Here is a 22,390-nt window from a genome sequence, read left to right as displayed (position 1 = left end):
TATAGATAACTATGACAAATGATGTGATTGATATATTTTATTTATAAAATATTATTGTAAGATTATAATTATTTAAACCTAAGTGAAGTTATATGACCATTCTCATTTTTGTGTTCCGCCAACTTAATTAATTTAGTTGCTGAAATTACAGTATTAGCTATTTTCTTTAATCTGTAAACAATGTAAATTAAAATCATTCCTAATCATTTAGTAATAGTATGTATTTTATATGAACGCTATTAAGAATGAATATGTATTAATTTACTAATCTATGTTGACATTCAAAATGTATAAAATATGATTCATATCATAAGGAGTGTATTTTACAATAAAATTTATACTCAATGAATGCATCATTTTCCAAAAATGTAATTTTTGATTGGTTTCATATAAAAGTTTATGATTAACTTAGTTTTTCTAAAATTTTGGTTTGCTCTTTCAGTCGCATTTCCTTAATTTTGTGTAATGTATTGATTCTTTTAGAGATCATACTCTTTCTCACTAACAAGTATTCTCCAGCATTCTGTGTTGATGATTTTCATTCTGCTTTTGAGATTAGAAAACAATTGTGCCAAAAGGGTTCAAATTTAAAATGTATAGTTACTTGTGTTCAAACAGAAAAATTAAAATTTTTAATAAGGTGTTGATAGTTGACCTTAGATTAATATGAGGAGAAGGTGGTCAGAAGTGTGTTCAGCAAAAACACACTTATTTATTTGTGCTGATCTTTCAACCAGAATTTCAGGCCTTTATCTGAGCTAAAACAAAACAAAAAAGAGATAACAACCGTAACTCAGAGAAACATTAAAATAAAGGGAATATAATAAATAAACAAACTTGGAAATATAACAACATAACAATAATTTAAGTAGATAGTAGTTGATTGATAACAATAGAAGATGAAATATGATATAGAGGTAAGAATTACACAAAATAATTGATAAAAATTAAAAATACAAAGTGTTCAAGAAATAAAATAGAATGAAAGGGGCAGAAGAAAATTTAATTGATGACTAATGGAATTAACATAATAAGATATGTAAGTAATGTCTAAAATAATGAAAAACAATTTAAATCAATAAATGAAATGTATGAAAGACAACAATATATATTAAGCAATGGGCAGGAAAGAAAAAAGAAATATTAAATATTAAAATGAATAAAAGATGCACAGTAATATAGATGAGTAAAAAAAAGATAAGCTGAAATAAGTATAGAGTTTTCTGTCTAGAATGATTGGGTAATGACTTCACTGATAGAGTTCCTAATAGCAACTCATTTAACATTTGCAAAACTGAAAACTTACTTAAGGACCACATAGCGCAACACAAATATTCAGTCTCTTCCCCTAACTTTACTGCTTCCAAACTGTCCAGACATTCTTTATCATCAAATCACTTATTTGATTTTGACAATACTTCCATTTTAGCTGCCATCCCCATGACAGACGACTCCTATCCAAAATCATTTATATCCAATTAGTCTTCTCCTATTAACCACAAAACTGACAAACACAACCTATCCTTAGCCTATTCCCAAAAAGTCAATTTATTGAAACACCCATAATTTTTTTTTCTCTCATCAACTCCATACTATATTACTGACCCTCCACCTTTTCTTCCTTCATTTCACCTTTTGTTTATTAATTTTTTTTTCATCTACAGTTCATTTCCACTTTCTCATCTTCATCATTACTCATTAATTTAGCCCAACTATATATTTCTACAATTTTCTGACCTTTAGTTCTCATATTTTTTATTTCAAAAAAGTTGTTATATAATTTTACTCTTTATACCTTTAATTGAATTTTATATTTCCTCTTTATTTTATCTTAACAGTCTTTCATGGTTAGTCACATTTGGTGGTTATTGTTTCCATTTGGTTCAACATATTTTTGCCTGCTCTCTATCGGTGAATTGAATGATAAGGAATGTTTGGAAAGAGACAGAATATTTGTGTTGGGTTATACAGTCTTTAAGTATGTTTTCAGTTTTGCCAATCTCAGATGAGTTGCAATTAGGAACTTTATCGGCAAAGTCATGATCCAATCACTCTAGAGAGAAAAACTGCCAGAGCATGTAAGTCTACCTCTTTTCTAATATTACTTTCTTTGTTTCTCATTATCCATATCTCTTCTCCCTTGTTCCTTCTTATTCCCCTTTTTTTTTCCAGACACTCAAAAAATAAATGTTTATTTCAGCTTATCTTTTTTTTTACTCATCTTTATTACTGTGAATCTTTTATTCATTGTAACATTAATATTTTATTTTTTTCTTTCTTACCTATTGTATAATATATATTTTTTTCTTTCATACAATTCATTTATGGATTTAACTTGTTTTTCATTATTTTAGACATTAATTACAAATCTTATTCCATTAGTCATCAATTACATTTTCTTCCTCACCTTTCACTGTGTTTGTTTCTTGAACACTTTGTTTTTTAATTTTTATCATTTATTTTGTATAATTCTTACCTATATAATATCATATTTCATCTTCAATTGTTATCAATCAACTACTATCTACGTAAATTATTGTTATATTTCCAAGTTTGTTTATTTATTATATTCCCTTTATTTTAATGTTTCTCTGAGTTATGGTTGTTATCTCTTTTTTTTAGCTGTGATAAAGGCATGATATTCTAGTTGAAGCGTCGACACAAATAAATAAGTTTTTTTTGTTGTTTTTTTTTTCTGACTGCACCCCTAGCCATTTTCTTCTCATCAAAATTAGAATTTTCTTAGTTTCTCAATAAAAGTAATTTTAAGAAAAAATCACAAAATGCAGAAAATATTATGTGAATAATAAGATGCATATTACTAGATAGAGATATTTTATATGTTTTAGGGATGTAAATAGTTTCATTGTGTTTATTTAAATTCAATGTACGTAATGCAGTAGAGTCCTAATCTTGGTTTATAAGTATTATAGTTTATAAAATTACTTTTATATGAAAAATGCTATGATTCTATCAATTTTGTAAGTCACTGTATATAAGTACATACATATCTCTGTAAACTTGTAAAGGGACATATGATTTCTAGAATGGGATATAAGTCTTTTTGAATGATAAGATGCTAGTTTATTGAGAGATGGATGGTAAATTTTTTGATAAAGTTCAATAATTTTGATTGTCAGTAAGGAAAACTTTGATTTTGTTGACCTAGTAGATTTATCATATTTTTTCTTCTAAAAATTAGTTCATTTGATTTATAATAAATAGCAGCACTTACATATGGGATACTTTTTGTTATTAAAAAGGTTTTAGGTATTTTTCCTTTTTTATCCCTTCATTTAGTATATTAATCTAATTAATAGATTATCATTGGATACAAATCCACTAATAGGTGCATTATTAAATATTAATACAATTTTATATCTTTTTATCCTAGATTTTATTATCTACTTTGGAAACGTTAATTGATAAACTGGAAAAATTTATAAGATAAATATTCTTTATTATATTTTATGGACATAAGTGAAATGTACATACAATTTGTACTACATGTCTGAATAAATTATTTAGTTACTTTAGATTTGTTTAATGTTTTCTCTCACTATATTAATATCTACTGGCGGGTGTAGAAGTGACATCTTTTCTGGGGAAGGTTCTTCATGGTTAATGATTTCAGTGATTACTTCTGCTGTTTTTGTATTATGTAATACTGTGGCATGATTTCCTTCTACATAATACACAGAAATCAGACTTTGGAAATACTGAAATAAATTCATCATATTAAAATAATGTATTAATTGTTTTTCTTTCCATTTTGCAATTAGAGAAATATATCCTTAATATAGGTTCTTAAAATTCTAATAATTTAAATTAGTAATATTAGAAGTCCCTAAATTATCCAGTAGGGTTTTTTCCCTATGAAATTGGTAGTCATCCCAAGACAGCCTGTCTGGTTCTCTTGAGTTCTCTAAGTACTTTCTTGAGAACATTCATATTTGCTAAAAAAATAGTACTTATACCAATTAATTAAAAACATTTAGCTCTAAACTTATTCATAATATACTGACCACTGATAAGTATCCATTTTAAGGGCGGTAAAGTTGTTTCCAATTCTCTTCTTCAAACAAGTACTTTGCAGGGACTTACAAGGATGTTTGCTGTAAGTACTCTCAACCATTTGTTATATTTTAAACAATTAAGAATAGGTATAATTTATGATAGCTTTTGACTTTTTATATTACTCTTGAAGTAATACAACATTTATGTGTCCCATGCTTCTTCTGTAATATTATGACAGGTGTTGACAGCTGCTTTCTGAATTTACGGAGACATGGTATAGTTTGTTTATTTGATCAGGAAAATGCTTTCCAGTTCTGGTAATATGTTCCAATCTGCTGATAAATCATAGGTGTGGTAATGATTCATTAAATTTGTTGGTAAGATTAAAACATGCTTTTTTCCATTAACCCTGTATCCCCCTATTAAAAATATGAATTTTGAACAATGTTGAATTTCAGACCAAATTTTTTTTTTTTTTTAAACTGGAAACGTAAAATCACTCCACATTTCTTGAATGATGCTTTACTAACCAATATTATTACCATTATGGTAAGTGATGTACCATTTCCCTTCAATTTAATCTCGCTTTCTTAGGCATGTACCATGTTTTGGTTTTTTATCTAGTAGCTATTTAGTTATAACTACAAGATTGATTGGACCATATTCCAGGACTTAAGGCAATGCAGTAAGGATCTTTAGTAATTATGAGTATTGAGCTTATTTATCCTCATTTAGTTCTAATATCATTTGGAATTATCTGAGTATAAAATCCTGTGAACAAAATACGGCCTTACCTTTATAAGTATCTTGAAAATTTCTTTCTTTCCATTCAACAATAATGATCCATTATATTTAAGTACTAAATCTATCTGTTTTGATAGAACTCATTACTGATACTATTCAATGGCATTGAGTATTAGATAAAACTCTCTCCCTCATTATGTTAAATACATTGTTATATAAACTTTATGATATAAATAAATTTTTTGAAATAGATCATTTTCCTCGTACAAATTAGAAAGTTATATTATAATATTGGTTCATAATGTTTGCATTTTGTTAAGAAATTCAAATTACCTTTGACAGTCCATAATCCTCAGTTGTAGTTGCAAAAAGTTTATCTGTAGGTCTAATTAGTGAAACTTTTGCTGATAAAAACTTTTCTGGAAAGTCATTAAATTCATATACTGATAATAATCTACAATAACAAGCATGGAAGATTTGCTTTCTGAATGTCTCACTTAGAGGCAATTCTGCTTTATATGTTTGCTGCATGTGATCAAGTTTAGAATCCCAGTCAGGTATATTTTTTAAATTATCGGTTACCTATAACATTGAATATACATGTTAAAAGTTGTTTTTTGACTTAGCTTTTATTTTTCCATCATATTACATAAATATATGTAGCACACACTTAAATAAGACGTTTAGAATTGACTTTTTACTTTACTATGAACAATCAGAGTGTGTATTTCCAACCGGAATTTAGTCCTTTCTTATTTAAATAGATCATTTTTCATCTCAATTGTAACCATTTCTATCATAATTCATGAATAGCTATAACTATATCAACATGATAGACAAAAAAGAAGAAAATAAAGATGCAACATAGGTATCTGAAAATATCTGCCTAAAATGCAGTCCTGAAATTCATATGGAAAAAGTAGTTAATATATAAAGGACAATATATATCAAAACACCAGCGATTGGAAAAATAAAAAATAATCCAAAACATAATGAAAAAAGCTGTATTAGTGTATTATAATGTTGAAAATTTATTTTTAGAAGGTTAAAATTCTATATAAGAAAAATAATAAATTCAGGGGAAAAGAATTGTTGGAAAAAACAATCAATGGAGCTCTGGAAATACAATAAATTATAAAACAGATTTGGGAAATAATATAATTTCTGGAGAGTTGGTAAATTAAAAAAAATCATCAATTAATTGGGAAAAGAGGTCAAGTACCATGAAAATAATATTATTTGATCACTTATAACACTGATTTGAGGAAACCTTATATTGAAATAATGACTATCCTCAATTTTGCAAGCTAAGATGTTATTTTTAAAAGGAATCTCTTTAAACATCAGTTTTATATCTTTCTTCCTAATAAATGAATAGAGGTGACAAATGACTTTAGTTGAAAAAATAATAATTTTAAAATATAATGTTTATGTACATTGTTAACAAGATAAATTATGATTAATTTTACTCTATTTTATGAAGCAAGTAAACTGGTAATAAATTTTACCCAGATAACCTAAGAAGTAAATAGTATTATAATTAGTAACAATAAATGTTCAAAGTATGTTTTATTAAAAATTAATTTGGGAATTTCAGAAGTTTTAAGACACCAGTTTAATTGACTTAACCTAATTTTGTCAAAAAAGAAGATAAGAGCATTAGGAAAAATAAGAAGATTTAACAATTTTAAGAAGTAGTACTGTCTACGAGTAGTATAGAATAATATATGTAGAAGTAGGTAATATCAAAATAAAATTAGTTTGGAAATGATCAGTAATCTTAAGCAAATTATCGAAAATGTATTAAATTATTTATGAAAAATTTTTGTATTAATAAACTGAATGTAGGTTTAAGTGGCTCTTTAATGTCTCAATCAATTGGCTGGTATAAATTAAGAAATTTTATAGTTTAATTTGTATTATAATTTTGTGTAGTATTCCTGATTATGTTTTTTTCATTTTTTATAATTGATTATAACTGCTGTTGCAGATTTTTTTCGGAACATGGGGCCGTTTATTTGGTCATCTTAGATCCTGATTAAGAATCAAAATCCATCTTTTTATTTTAACCACGACTCATTGTTGTTATTAGGGCCGGATTTAAAGTTTGGACACTCCTAGGCTAAAGGGTTTTTGCTACCTCTCTTCATAGTTAATAGAGGACAGTCAATCTGACTATATTCATGAAGAAAATTGTATTTTTGAGGATTGTAATTTTATCGCATTGTAGCGGCTTACTAGGAAGTAATTAAAAGGAAGCAAATGGTTCACCAGATTTCAATGAGATAGCACGCGAACAAGACATCATTCCTGTAACATTAAATGGAATCATATTTTGTTAAATATAATTTTTTGTGAAAGTTATAATAATATCTAATTATTTTGGAACGTGTTCACTCAACCTTCTCTGCACCTTGACATGGAATACCAGTAACGTCAAGAAATGAATCTCGAGCACTGTCGGTAGCAGATCTGAGAGCTTAAGCTTAGGCACTGTTAGAATGGAAACCACGAGCAAAGAGATGAAACTCCAGTCTTCGGAGAAAAGATAATTAAAAAAAAGAGATGAAGCCTCAGTTTGAAATGGTAGCACGACCGTAAGAGGAGTGGATGAACGCTCGGTTCTTGTGGGAATCTTGAGGACAGGGATGAGTCTGGACGAGTCAAGTAGAAAGACCAGGGTTAAGAGAAGGGAACTACAAAAATCCGATAGCAGATGTTTTCGTTATTGAGGTGTTTTTTTTTCATAATCATATTGAACTTTTATTTTTTTATTTAATCAGTTTTGTTGATTAATATTAATCTAAAAGATTTTTGTTCACTAAATTTTAATATCCCATTTATATTTTTTTTAAAATATCAGTTTATAAAAATTATATTATTATATTATTTATTATAATTGGCGTCAGCTGTATAAATGAAATTCGCACCAGAAATAGTTTGTTAAGTGAAACTACGAACAAAAGTGCAACGTTAAATTTTTCATAATAATCCTCGGTTAAGGCGCATAACCCTATAAATCTCACTCAGAAATATCCCCTTTCACCATTATTATATACATATCCCCTGTTAAAAATCTAAGCCAATCCCTCTGTTATTGGCGGTAATATTGAAGAAGCAGTAGTGTATTTGATTTTCATACCAAAAACGTTTTTTCAAGTTCTTATCTCTCGACTAACTGCGATACGATCTAGACATCGATTAAATCACTAATGGGTAGAAAATTTACTACAAATCATCACTATTTGAGTTCTTATGTGGTTGTAATTACCTTATAATTCTAGTATTTGGATTAATAAATGGGTAAAATGGTCTGTTTGGCGGTTACTTTTATATTAGAATTATATATAGTCTATTAAAGGCTAAATGGTATTAAAATTTACATAAAAAGCAACAGTTGCTTACCTCAGCTTTCAATCTGCCCGCACCAATATAGTCTAGGAGTCTCAAAATTAAATTAATTTGTGCAGTATTATCTAATGAATCTGAAAATTCTGCTTTTGAAAAATATTTCATCAATTTCGGTGCACTGTCAATCAGAATTAGGTTTCCTTGGTATCCAAGATTTTCAAGCTTTCGAACCAATTCCATACTTACCAAGCCGCCAAATGAGTATCCAATAATGTTAAAGGTTTTTTCATTTAGATGTGTTAATAAGGGCTGTAAAAATAAAAGGTTTGAAACAATGACATGGGTAACTGTTATGAGTAGAATTAAATTAACAGAAATGAAAAAAATTAAAGGTTTATGAAATTAGATATGTGTTGACAATTTTATGTTCATATATCATAATTTTGTTTTATGCTGAAAATTATCAGTAAGGATAGTTTATTATTTTTATTATATTAACTAATTAAATACAATGCACGAAGAAGGTAATGATCCCTGTTATCGTTAAAATTTCCTGTGAAGTTTGAAATTATGAACACGGATGGGAAGATTAAACCAATAGGTGACAGTTTAGCAGCCACAGTGGAGAATGCCGCCACTCCCTGGTTTTGACAGCAAGTCATTTCTCCATAGTGGTCAACTTGTGCTTCGGGCATTATCGTCGAATTTTTATTTTCCTGAATGGTATAGTTATTTGCACCGCTTCTTGAATTAATGATAAATTGAGAAAAAAATGTTAGTTAATATATTATTTTATAAGAAACTCATCTGTTAAATTACTTATGATTTCGTTCGTGTTTTTGTCACATAAAGCTAATATTCGCCATTTTTTCACATTCCACCACTTGTATGTGGATCAATGTGGCCGTACGGACGAGAGTACAATCTTAAATTTCTCAACTAATTCCACCTGATCTTCTAACTATATTAAAATATTTGAATTTTACCAACTATACTATGGAATATTTTACATTTAGTAGCTATATTTGTTAAAAATTAAAAATAACTGCTTTAGAATGTATTTTTGGCCATGTTTTCATTACCATCCAAACTGTTTTAGTCATATTTTTTGCAGGTATTAAACAATGGTGGTAGCAGAATTTCCTAACTAGGTGGAGTTATATTGCTACGTTGAATATTTTTCTGGTGCTACAAATACAAAACAATGTGCTTTTGAGAATGTATTTATGTTACATAAAAACTTAATGATATATTCAAGTATTAGCACCAAATGTTTTGGTCAAGTTGAAGCCGAACAGACATGGGCGTAGGCAGGATTTCGCCAAGGGGAGAGCAGGCTTCAACACATACAAACATAATATATATATATGTTTCCCTACTGAAACGTGGGGTTAGGGAAAGATATCTAATTCCGCATTGCAAGAAATATTTCTACTTCATTCAATTCAGTCATTACTTTTTGAATGTTTATCGATTTTGCACTTATTTTCTCTGATGATTTTTTGGACGCCATGCTCTTCTCCCGCCACTACCTTCCAAATTATAGCATGTTTCCAGAAAGAAACCCTCTATCAAATAAGTTCACTATTTTCTTTCTTTTTTTTCTTGGGTCCCGAAAACCTTGGGGGGAGCTTCGGTCCCCTCCTGCTCTCTTCTGCCTGCGCCCATGTGAACAGATCCGCTACCTTGGACTACATCTGGATAAACGACTAACTTGGAATTCTCACACAAGACTGAAACGACAGGAAACAACACGTCGATTCCGACTATTACAGCACTTAGTAGAAAAACGGTCTAAACTTCCCAATTATTATAAAAGACTGAACTATAATAAAGCCTATCTGGACATTCGGAGTTGAATTTTGGGGCTCCACTAAACCTTCGAATTCCTTCCGTATCCAATCCTTACAATCGAAAATCCTTCGTAAAATCCTCAATGCTCCTTACTTTGTAACAAATAAAATGATCCATAAGGGCCTTAATGTCCCATAGAATCCCTATGTAGTCCGAACCAGACATCATTCCTTTCATTATAGACCCCCTAACCAAATGCACTAGTTTTTAACCTTGCTTCTTCTTCCATTCCTGACAATCCTCCGAGGCGCCTGAAAATAAGATGGCCACGAGACCTGCTAATGTAAAAAACGTTATTAGAGTGCTACCAATGGATTGTTTCGCTACACGCCTGTATCACTTGTTCACGCCTGGTCACTAAAAAATTGAAACCACAACATTAACTTTCTTTTAAGGTGGCGCCATTACTCCACTCTCTCCATCACCCATGATGTACCTACACAAAGTTTCAATGATGTACCATGTGCTCGACAACAGGCTTCCTCCAGTTCTCTAGGAGATTTCCAAGGCTACAAAACAGGAACCAATTGAATTTGATTTCCTATTATTTTTCATATTTTTAAAAACAATATTTTAAAAAAAATAAACCCATATATACCACTAACTGTTTCTCAATTTATAGCAACATTATTTATTTATTTTTTTAAACATCTTTAATGAAATTTGAAACATTATATTATACATTCAGTAAATTTGATCTCAGCTATAATGGAGTGATACAGACGTGTTGGGAAACTACCCCCATTGGTAGCACTCTATAAAGAAACATTATTAATATAATGTTAATGATTTATAATATTTATCTTGTTTCTTACCTCTATCAATGCCGTTGCCATATCATCTATAGTTTCATGATATGTTGTGTAGTCTAACTGTATGCAAAAAACTTCAAAATCCATTTGACTTGCAAGACTTTCAAAAACAATAGGAAAACCTAAAATTTAAATAGCATTGCGTAAACGTGTATATATATATATATATAATATAATATAATTAATTCTAGTAAGAAAGTATCATTACAATATAATTCTGTTTACCTTCAATGCCCGGAATCATAAATAATTTCTTCCTAGTTTTATTCTCATCATTAGGCAGTGAATTGAATTTTATAATGGGTTCATAGAACTCAGGTTCTGGTACCATTTGGGTCAGATATTTTTCCAGCTGTTCAATAGGAATATCTACTTTTTTGTCATCACCTAGAAGATTTGTTGCAGAAGTAAAGTTATTAATTGTTCAGCCCATTGATATTATCAAAATTAATATTTTATAAATATAATTATTATATAATCTTGATCTATAATGAGATTTACAAGAGTGAATATAAATACAATAAGTAAATGCCCTGTCTGAATAACATGACATGGACGTAATTTGTGACGTATCTTTATTTATTTCATGCTATTTATATTTTTAATCAAATATTATTTGCTTCCTTTCTACCGGGAGTAGAGATGCTTTGTATTCACACAGAAAACAATAAGAAAAATTATGTCGAATCGAAAGTTTTTATTCGCATTTTACATTTGAGACATTCAAGAACAGTTTAAAATTGTATATAGAGACCAATATTTCCATATTATTTCACACTTCATTTTGTTTTTTAACATATTTTAAACCTATAATGCATCCGATTCACGATCTATGAATTGGTACTGGTATTTGGTGGGAGGAACAAGTCCGGCAAGTGGGCCTAGTGGTTCTTTTTGCCAAACCCTGACGACTACCTAGGTTGCCGCCACGTTCTAAGCAAGGTGGGAGTGTCAAGATTCATTCCTCGGGACCGCCGCCGTAAAATGAATGTTTAACTGCCCCAAGTGGGAATCGAACCCACAACGTTCCGAACCAAGCGCACTGGGACCTGCGCCCCAACCCGCACGCCCGTGACGTCCTCACGATCTATGTAATAATATTGTGAAATTTAATATTACAAAAAATCGACGTTTTTCTCTTTTCGGGTTAAATTACATTTTAATTTTTTTAGTATAAAATTGCATATTTGGTGTTTTTAAGGTTAAATTAGATCATTTCGATTTTAATTGCATAAATGAATGTGTTGAACCAGATTTCCCACGTTATATAAATATAGGTATGTATGCTAGAATTTATTTATTTTATTATTTTTTCCATATTAAATGTATTGTTTAGAATAGAAAAATATGAGGTGAGGCAAAACATTATTTAACAGATAGAGAATCGAATTCGACGTAAAAAAATGAACAAGTGAACAAAAATGAGAAATATTTTTGGAGTATTATATAACGTAGTATTCAGTGGTCAAGGGTAACTATGATCAAATATGTCAAGAATAAAAAATCTTTTAGTGTTACTGTATTTAAGTTGTATTCCCTTTCCGATCTCCTTTATTCCGTCTAAGTTTGTTGTAGTTCGTGAAAATTTCTTATTTCAGTTTTCGATCTTACGTTTGAGTTCTATTTTGGGATTTTACTTTGATTCAAACAAGATTTGATAAACATTTCATGTGTTAATTTTGTAAATTAAAAAATAAAGTTGATTTTGCAGGATTTTTTTTTTATTGCACGTTTTCCAATTGTGAAAAGCTTAACAATCTTTTAACTTGAAAAAGTTTAAAACTTTTATTTTCTACATATTATAATAAATTGTTCCATTTTTTAAAAATTCATTAAATATGTGCTACGGCACTGTATCATATAATACAGTGTGAAGAAGAAAATTATTTTATATATATGAACAGACTCCCTGTCTTTTATGATATCATAAACTCCAAAGACTTCGTAATAATGAAAGCCGATGCCTATTCATCGTTAACCAAAACCTCAAGAAAAAAAAAAATTAGTCCTTGTAATAAATTTAGAATTATTTAATTCAATCAGTTTTTTAGCTACCACTTCATATTTAACAAAAATTGAAATACTTCATAAAACCTTAAATTTCGAGCTTTTATATGAGCAATCGGATCATTATGTTTATATAAACACTTTTGTTAGAAACGAAGTTTGGAATCTACTACTTGGCGAGAGCGCACCGAACTTGATGCCCCTTACACATTTAGAATCCACTGTTAGGTTTAGTCTTGAATCTCAATAGGTTAAAAAAAAAAAATATCCAACGCTTTGTAAAACAAATTGAAGTAAAAACAACAAAATTTATAGTTAATATATCTAAATAAACTCTTCTCTTGTTTGTCCCTTAGAATCAATATTCTGTTATGGAATAAAATTTCTAAACAATAAAAGATTTAATTTTTTATCAGTATAAAATTGAAGGGACGTAACCACACACGCTAATTAATTTAATTATAACTATAAATAAAAATATAAAGCCCCGATTTTGATGTTGAGATGGTTTTCATAGTTAACTTATAAATATTTCATCAACATGGTTCTACTTACATGCGTTTCCATCTTCACTCGCCTTGGCTGTAGCAATTTCTTGAAGTTTTGCAATGGTCAGGCCTCTAATATCTTGTGGCGTCAAAAATACTTCAAATTCTCTTTCCAGAGTTTGTTTTATTTCGACGGCCATCATGGAATCCATGCCAAGTTCTGCCAGGTTTGAATGGAAGCTGACTGTCTTCAAATCTCTTATTCCTAAACGGAACCAGTTAATGATTACTTCTTCTAAAATCTGTTATATATATATAATCAATATTTATGAAAAAAATAAACACGAAAGTGGCTCCTTTAAAAGTCACATACTTTAAATTAATTATTAAGTACTTTCCCATGTGTTGACGATGCGACTCTCTTTTGTTTTAGAAAATTAATATGCTTAAATTTCAACTATAATATCCGCTTTTGAAGGAAAAAAATATTTGAACCAATATTCACAGCACAACTTAAAACAATAATCTATTTACCTTTTCTAAAAAACAGTACTTACTATGCGGGATAATCTTGATTTAGAATCACAACCTTAATTCACTTTTGTTTAATATGATTTTTCAATTGGCTATAATAGAATAAAAAGCAAAGCCATGCTGTGGGTAATACAAATGCTATGCTTACCTAAAATATTCACAACTGTGTCAACAATGTTATCTGAAGAAGAGCTTCTCGATTTCTTTTCAGCAACTACCATGCTTGCAACAATTCCGGTTTGGTTCATTAAGAATTCATCCATGACTTCAATGCAAGACGTTATCCTTTGTTGCAATGTACCTCCTAAACAGATTCATCCCATAATACTAATTAATAAGCTATATATGTTTCTGAATTGAAAGAAATCAACATTTTATGATTTTTTTGGGGGAGGGGGGGATATCATGGAAAAAGGTGCTCTTACTCCTGTTCCTACTCCTCATTTGAAGTCCAATAGACAACTGTAGAGTTTGGTACGAGTAGTAGTTTCCATGATATTTGTCAAAATATTAATTTTTCATTATTTGGAAGAAAAAATAAGTTTCTTTTTGAAACAGTATCTGGAGAACTATTGAACGTAAACAGCTCTATTAGGGCTTATATTTTAGAAAATGTACTCTACTTTTAATGAATTTCTATTAAGTGCTGTAGGTGGTTATGAAGATATGAAGCTTCGAATGAAACATTATTTTTTTGTAACGTTTTAAAATAGCCACCATTGTTTGTTCCCCCTAGCCATGGTTGGCAGAGTCATCAATTTCGTCTGTTAACTATATAGTTTTCATTAAAATAATAAAACATTAGGGTGAAATAACTTCTTATTTTCTCCCGAGCTCTTAGTCTAGTGGGGGAGTTCCGCTGGATGTTCACCTAGTGGCGTATTCAACTTTAGTTAGGCTGATTATTGCTATTTGAGATGTTTTGAATCTGGCATTGCAGATTATAATCCGTTTATTCAATAGATTTTTAATTAATGTTTGGTTTCCCGTATCTCAACAAAACCCTCAGCCTGTCTGTCCGGTACTGTCTGCGATTTTTCACACCATTTCTTCGATTTTAATTATGAATCACGACGTAATAATTCGTATGTCTGATTGTTAGGCCTCCTAAAAAGGTATACGTATAAAACTAATCATTAAATATCTGGAAATTCATACCTTGTTTTTAAGTAAAGAAGTTCAGATTGTGGATCATTATGCACAAAGACGATATATTAGACGGACAGTGCAATTAGGGAACAGGAAATAGCAATATCGAATACTGCAGAAGAATGTTGCATATTAAGAAGTAATTGTTAACAATGGTTGAATTTTACGTTTAAAAATAACCTAATTACAGATGAATTAAATATCATGACAACAATTTACAATTTGATGGAGCACATTTTATCGATTATCAGACCAGTAATAAATATAGTACTAGGTAATTATTAAATTATAAATATTTTATGTGCTTTTTTTATGTTATGATTTAAGCCATGTGAATTTTAATGTGATAACATTATGTTTTCATAAGGTGTGTAATAATATTTTAAAGTGCGAATTGTTTTTTTAAAAACGGTTGTAATTTATAAAAAAAAAAAAATTAAAGATTGTTAAATATATATAATGTTTGATTTTAGAGATTGTATTTTAAAATGGGCAATATTTAGTTCGAAACGTCATCCAATTCATAAATAAAAGATCGAATAAATTATCTAGAACAAGTTCAAAACTATTCATAAATTTTGTAGAAATTCACCACATGTTTTTTCAATAAAGTTGTGTTCCCACTGTGGATCATAAAGCACAGAGACAGAGATAATGTCTAATTTTTGAAATTCATAATGTTAATTTATCAAAATTCTCTAAATCATTTTATGGCTTTTAGAAGTGAAAAAAAAATAGTTTTCGATGTCCTTATGATAAAAAGTGATTTTAAATTTTCATAAAATAGTCATTTTTTTTTTAATATAATTTAAAAACAAAACTAAAATAGCTGGTTATAAGTAAAACGTCTCTTAATACAATAATTTCCCTTATTGTATGTATATGGCTTTATGTCATTAAAGTGAAAAGTAGAGTCGAAAAAAGTTCCTCTCATTAAGAGGAACTACGTGGATGTCAGTCGCCTAATATCCTCTCTAGTAGTTTTACTAGAATTTCTTATATTATCTCTACTGTAATGGAAAAAATAGAAGAACGGCGGATTATTCCAAGATAGTACTTCATAACGAAATATTAATATTCTATGAAAATAGTGCATATATTTTTGTCAGTGTGTAAAAAAAAAAAAAATTATTACCTATAACTACTTCAACGTTATGATCATCCATCATTTCGGCGACAAGACCAACATCTCCCACCGCACCCCACTGTATAGCTAGACCAGGCAATCCTTGGGACACCCTCTTCTCGCATATCCTCTCCATTATTGAGTTTGCCATTCCGTAGTTTGTCTGTCCTCCATTTCCTCTTCCACAACTTACGCTTGAAAAAACGACAAATTTTTCCAACTCCGGACAAAGTTGTCTCGATATCTGATCTAAGTATTTTGTAGCTCTAGCCTTCGGGCTTAGAGAGCATTTGAAATCTTCCTCAGTTTGGTTTTCGAAAGCAGAATCTTTTAGAACCTGGTAGAAACACAACATCGTAAGTGGCCAAAATTCGTTAAAATAGAAGAACGAGAGAATCTCACATAACTTACAACTGCTAAATTGAAGATTGCTCCAACAGGGCCCATTTTAGAAGCTTTCTCGAGCAGCGCTGTGACTCCTTCTTCGGTAGTAACGTCGTCGGTAAAGACTTGTACATCTACACCGTAGGATTTCCAAATATTGATCCTGTAGTGCTGATAACCATTCGTAATTCCCTTCCTCGAGGTCAGTACAAGTTTGGTTCCTTCTCTGAGAACCAACCAATCAGCTAATTCCAATCCAAACCCGCCGAGACCGCCTGAAATTCAAGCATAATTAGTAGGTTTCAACAAAAAATATTACACATGATTTCAACTTTTTTTAAAAATTACCGATGATTATGTATGTCTTATTTTTTTGGCAGTAGAAACGTGGAAGGGCTTCGATCATCATGGGTACGTTTTCTGGAAGTGAACCTCTGCTCTCGCCTCTCATGTCAATAATAACTTTACCCATGTGCTTTCCAGTTGTCATATACCTGTATTGATCAGAAACATTTATCTATTACTGGAAAATTTGCTTACTATTATATTCATACTTTATACATTAGGACATGAAAGGTAACAATAAACGTTATAAGTATATGTTCTTCCAGTAAAAAAATAAATAAGTAACCTTTAATAGGTAATTTATCTCAAATGAAACTGACTTATGAACAATACACCTACATGTGGTCTTCGATACAATTTCAAGAACCACTTTATTCCGACACCATGTGCCTTTTTGATTAAAAAGCAACAACAATTTTCTATCCTGATGGTTTTTCCGGCAAAAAGGTTTTTATAACCGAAAAAAAGATTACAGAAACGAATGGTAAAAATATATTTTGTTAAATTCTAATAAATATAAATAAAGCACTAGAGATATTCGATAACCTGTTTCAATCCTTGTTCAAGGTCTCCATCAATTGTTCAAAAGTAAAATAAAAATCCTTAGATGCTGTTAATTTAGCATTATTTATCTACGAAAAAATAAATTTAAAAAATGCTCCTTATTTATTTCTATATTATAATATATCCTTATATATTTCTATTAGTTTCATGTACCTTTTATCGCAATGAATTAATCTATTTTTTTTCTTTATATAGATTGGCTTAAAATAAAAATTAAACAACTTAATTACAAGTTGTTGTCCTAAATAAAATCAATTCATAAGTTCCCCGTGGCTGCGTCAAGGGTTTTAGGACATTTAATTTTATGGTGGATGTTTCCCATGTGTGTTTTGAACCATAAGAAGATTTATGTTACTAGGTTGAGAACCTTCTTGGTACATTTAATCTCATGCCTCCTACAAATCTGAGCCGGGTTTCGTTGGTACCACAGACCGTTCACTCACTAGTTCATCTGGCTTCATTTCCATGACTCACCGCTCAAGAAAAAATTGATTGCCTAGCTGAGCAACTTCTTCCAGCCTCCTCTTCCTCCTCTGAACCAACCGTTCAGATACTGAGTGATTTTATTAACTCACGATTAGCAAATCGCGAATCTGAACACTGAACTCTTCGGTGATTAAAAAGACTAAACCAATGTCATTATAACATCTAAGATATTAAACTTCCGATTTTTTAGATGTAGTAATTATTAAATATACAATAAACTCCGCCTTTTGCAAAATTTTAAAAATATTTATAAACTAAACCTAGAAATTACCCGAAAAATAATTAGTAAAATATTAATAATTTACCTGAACGCTGTTTCAATCTGTTCATGTTTAAAAATAGTGCTTATAATTGGTTTTACACTTCCATTCGCCATGTGCTCATCCAACAAATCTTGTATAACTTGACGATCTTTTGAGTTTTGATTTGACAATATAGAATCTAAAAGAATTCCTTGAAAACTACATCCTCTAGCAAAAATTTCCAAGCCTGCAAAGATAAAAAAATAAACAGCGATACTTTTTGAATTAAAATTACAAAAATAAAATCAATACTTAGTACAGTGTGGTAGTCAGCTAACGGAATGAAATCGATTCGAACATGTTAATTTTCCTGTTTTCATTAACTTGTCTTCAAGGAACACAATGGCTGCCAATTGGCAAAAGTTTATAAGTTAAAATTTTGTATAGATGATTCGAAATGGCCTTAAATTGATTTATTATTTAGAATGTTGTTAAAACAAGTGCTAGGGTATAAATGTCGACAATAAATATTCTGTAACCACATAATAAATATTCACAAAGAAGAGAACAGGCATTCTACACATGTCAGTTATTCTCAAGTTTTCAGTCCCAAAAATAAAACTGTCTCTGCTATTGTTTTTGCATAACGAGTCCTATTATTACGTCCAATATAGGACTCAAAAATCTACTGAAAAATTAATAGATCAAAAAACCATTTCTGTCACCTCCTGTAAGAGAATTGTAGAATAGTGTTGAGATTTTAAGTTTTAATTATAATTTTATAAATAGCTTATTTTGTATTACTTCTGAAATAAAAAAAATAAAATAATCGTAAATTTAAAAAAAAAATAGCTAAGATGAATTTAAGTGTATTTAGACTTCTTACTCAGTGTGTACAATTTTTAAAATTCAGTTATAGAACTATCAATAATGGAACTATAATGCCTGTAAATTTCATAGTAAAAAAAAAATCTGTGTAAAAAGATTTCTATTTGAATAAACATTTATGTCTTAGTGGTTCTTAACTCAAACAAAACTACGAACCATCCTACCACCGGTTTGGGGCATGGGGGCTCCAGGTTGCTTAAAAGTCCTTCAGTCACATTTACCAGTTAACATTTTTAAAATAATACTTAAACATCAGAAAAGGTAATCGATAAAAAATATATAGTGAGATCGACTGTTGGAAGCCACTGTTTTACATACCTTCCGTCAAAAATATCCAAGCAAATTGATTCTGATAGTCCAGAAGTCACCTATCACATTAAAGATTATTTATTAAATAAATCAAAACTTGTATCCTTTTTTGAATCAACACTTTTTTATTTTTTACCAGTCCAACGTTTCGGCCATTTTAGCCATCCTCAAGGACATCTTCAATTATAATTTCTTCCTCACATTAAATTTAGAATTATTTTTGCAGGCTATTCTGCCCAGGTCAATTCATTAATTATAAGTTAAAAACCTATTTTTTAAAATTTAAAATGATAAATATTTAATTCTTCTCATATAAAATTATCCACACAAAATCACTACCATATACACAAACCTAAAAATAGAGTGAAAAATATGATATTTAAAATATTTTTGGATAATTTTTTCCCCAGAAAATTAATTTATAAAATTTGGGATATAAACCTTAAAAAATGCAAAGATAGAATGGAAAATAAAATACCTAATAGTAAAGCAATTATTAAGAAATATTATGGATTAAATTATATAAAAGGTTTATCGGAAGATATCCTGAGGTCATTTATAGATTATGATGTGGAAGAATACTCATTATGTTATAGACCTAACAATAAAATTAAAAATTATTATAGCAATTTAAAGGACAAAACTGAAATAAAAAGTCAATCGGGATTAATATATAAAATTCCATGTTTAAATTGACCAGCAATCTATATAGGTGAAACTAAGCAAATGTTGGGAGATAGAATATATCAACACAAAAAAAAAAAAGTTTGTGTATATGGTAGTGATTTTGTGTGGATAATTTTATATAAGAAGAATTAAATATTTATGATTTTAAATTTTAAAAAAATAGGTTTTTAACTTATAATAAATGTGTAAAAATAAAATGAAAAATAAATTGAAAAATAAAAAGTGTTGAGACAAAAAAGGATACATGTTTTGATTTATTTAATAAATAATTACCTTGTCTAAAGAAATTGAAATAATAGAATTAAATTAAAGATTATGTTATTAAAATACCAGTACTCGGTAATTTCAATTCAACAAATTCTAGCATTAGAAACTTGGTAACTAGTATTCTGACTAGACTGAGAGAGTCAAATTTTAGTTTAAGAAGAGTTACCATAGGCCCGTCTTACCAGCAAAGTACCGTAGATACATAATAAATGATTTCCATTCATGAGGAGGAGAGGAATCACTGATATGATAACTCATAACAGTTCAGATGGGCGTCAAAGAGTTTGAGGAACGGTATGGTCAGTGATGCACGTCAGAAGCTAGGCATTTGAAAGGGCCCATGTTTCCATTTTCTTTAGAGACATGAACCAGGCTTGAACTAATCCAAAGAGGGGTCTTAAACGCAGCAAGATATGTAGAGGTGATTTTACAGATTATTAAAGATAGTTTTTTCCCCCTGAAGTCTTCCACGTAATACCTATGCAGTCCCTGAATGAGAATTTCAAGATTCATTTTTCAGAGCCACCTTAAATACCAGGTGGCCACCACTGTCTGTGACACTCTCTTCACCGTTCTTGAGTGTTACGTCCTTTAGATGAAGTATCCGATATGGCTGTAAATGTGCTATCTTGCTAATGTTCGGCCACATAAAGCTACATGTGTTTTTTCCATAACCCAGAGTTGCCAGCAAGAAAACTGGGCGTTGAGCATTTAAATCAAATTAAGCATATACGTGACAAACTTGAGAGGAAAATTTGGTTGCTGGTTACTACCATAAGATAATACTTTATATTAAGTACCGTTATCAGCCCAAACAATTTAAATACTGTTCAAAAATAAAACAATTATTCGTCTTGTTTTTTTTTTCTTAGAAGGAACGAACATCTTTTTTTTGTTAAATTTATGTTAGGTTTTAATATTTTGAATTTATAGGTCTTTTTATATGTAAAATAAAACCTGCTGTTCTCACGAAATCCAAAAATGTCATTGTAATCCATAATATGTCAATATTAATAATTATACCAAAAAAAAAAAAAAAAAATGGGAGAAACCAATTGCTTCAATCGTAGACTTTCAGAGAAAAAGTGGGCAACCTGATCGAGATCAGAGGAAACTGATTGCGTCAAATCTAAACTAGGCAGTGCCTTTTATTAATATTCGCACAAATAAGCCCAAAGAGGATTATTCTGATTTCGTTATAATTGTTATTAAATTGTAATAACAATTATTACGTTAAATTCATTTGTTTAATTGAATTGAGAATTAATACACTTATACCAAAAGAAAAATCTTACCTAATGGATTATTTCTCGATAAGTCAAATTTTCCAATTTCCAAAAATTGCCCACCCTTAGCCAGGCATCGAACAGAGGCTAACAATTTCTCTTCAGCTAACGAGTTCAGAACCATATCCACGCCCCTTCCATTTGTTTCTCTCATGATCATTTGTTCGAAGGATGTGTCTCTGGAATTACCTATGTGCTTATCCTTTATCTGAAAATGATAAATAAGAGTTTTAACAAACATGATTCAGTACAAAGAACTTATATTTATGAAAGATTTTGAGAGTAAGATCTTTCAATTCTACCTGTGGAAAATGTTTTCTGATGAAATCTCGCTTCTCTTGGGTACCAACTGTAGTGAAAACTGTACAGCCCTTGAACAAGGCTATGTTGATTGCGGCTTGGCCGACACCTCCAGTTCCCGAATGGATCAGAACAGAGTTTCCTTTCCTCAGCTTTCCCCTTTCAATTAAAGCATACAATACCTACGGTCCCCAAACAAATAAATTTGTTGAAATTTATACATTAATAACTCTAGTTAATTTATTAGTTATTCTAAAATTAACCTGATTCAAGAGCAAATTTCATCAATGAAATGAACCGATGTGACTTATCATGACGGTCAAGAAATCTAACTACAAACGAAGCTTTCCTAAATTTCGCTTGTCCCTATTCTAATTCGAAACGAATTAACACCACCCAACAGGGAATTGTTGTGATTTGAGAATTAGACAAAACAATGTATTTTTTTTTTTTTTACGAGGTCTACTGCGTAGATACGGATGGATCCACAAGATATGCGGATATTGTTGCTTTCCCTAAAAAGGGGAAGTCGGCAATCATTCTGGATCCC

General features: G+C 29.9%; 1 protein-coding gene across 1 annotated transcript in view; it reads right to left on the bottom strand.

Annotated features, from left to right (window-relative positions):
* Positions 1 to 3,439: 3,439 nt before the first annotated feature.
* Positions 3,440 to 22,390, bottom strand: part of FASN3 (Fatty acid synthase 3) — a gene marked incomplete at its 5' end in the record, with an annotated part of 46,305 nt that continues 27,354 nt past the window's right edge. The window contains 13 exon segments of the mRNA XM_067050838.1: positions 3,440 to 3,719; positions 5,095 to 5,343; positions 8,167 to 8,421; positions 10,782 to 10,900; positions 11,004 to 11,165; positions 13,341 to 13,538; positions 13,956 to 14,111; positions 16,092 to 16,419; positions 16,494 to 16,741; positions 16,815 to 16,960; positions 18,167 to 18,350; positions 21,550 to 21,748; positions 21,843 to 22,022. Of these exon segments, the coding sequence (XP_066906939.1) occupies positions 3,534 to 3,719; positions 5,095 to 5,343; positions 8,167 to 8,421; positions 10,782 to 10,900; positions 11,004 to 11,165; positions 13,341 to 13,538; positions 13,956 to 14,111; positions 16,092 to 16,419; positions 16,494 to 16,741; positions 16,815 to 16,960; positions 18,167 to 18,350; positions 21,550 to 21,748; positions 21,843 to 22,022 (2,610 nt within the window).

Source organism: Halyomorpha halys, unplaced genomic scaffold (assembly GCF_000696795.3).
Source record: "Halyomorpha halys isolate HHAL.00 unplaced genomic scaffold, Hhal_1.1 Scaffold481.1, whole genome shotgun sequence".
Taxonomy (NCBI): Eukaryota; Metazoa; Arthropoda; class Insecta; order Hemiptera; family Pentatomidae; genus Halyomorpha; species Halyomorpha halys.
Note: the sequence above shows the minus strand (reverse complement) of the source record. Positions and strands in the feature narration are given on the sequence as shown.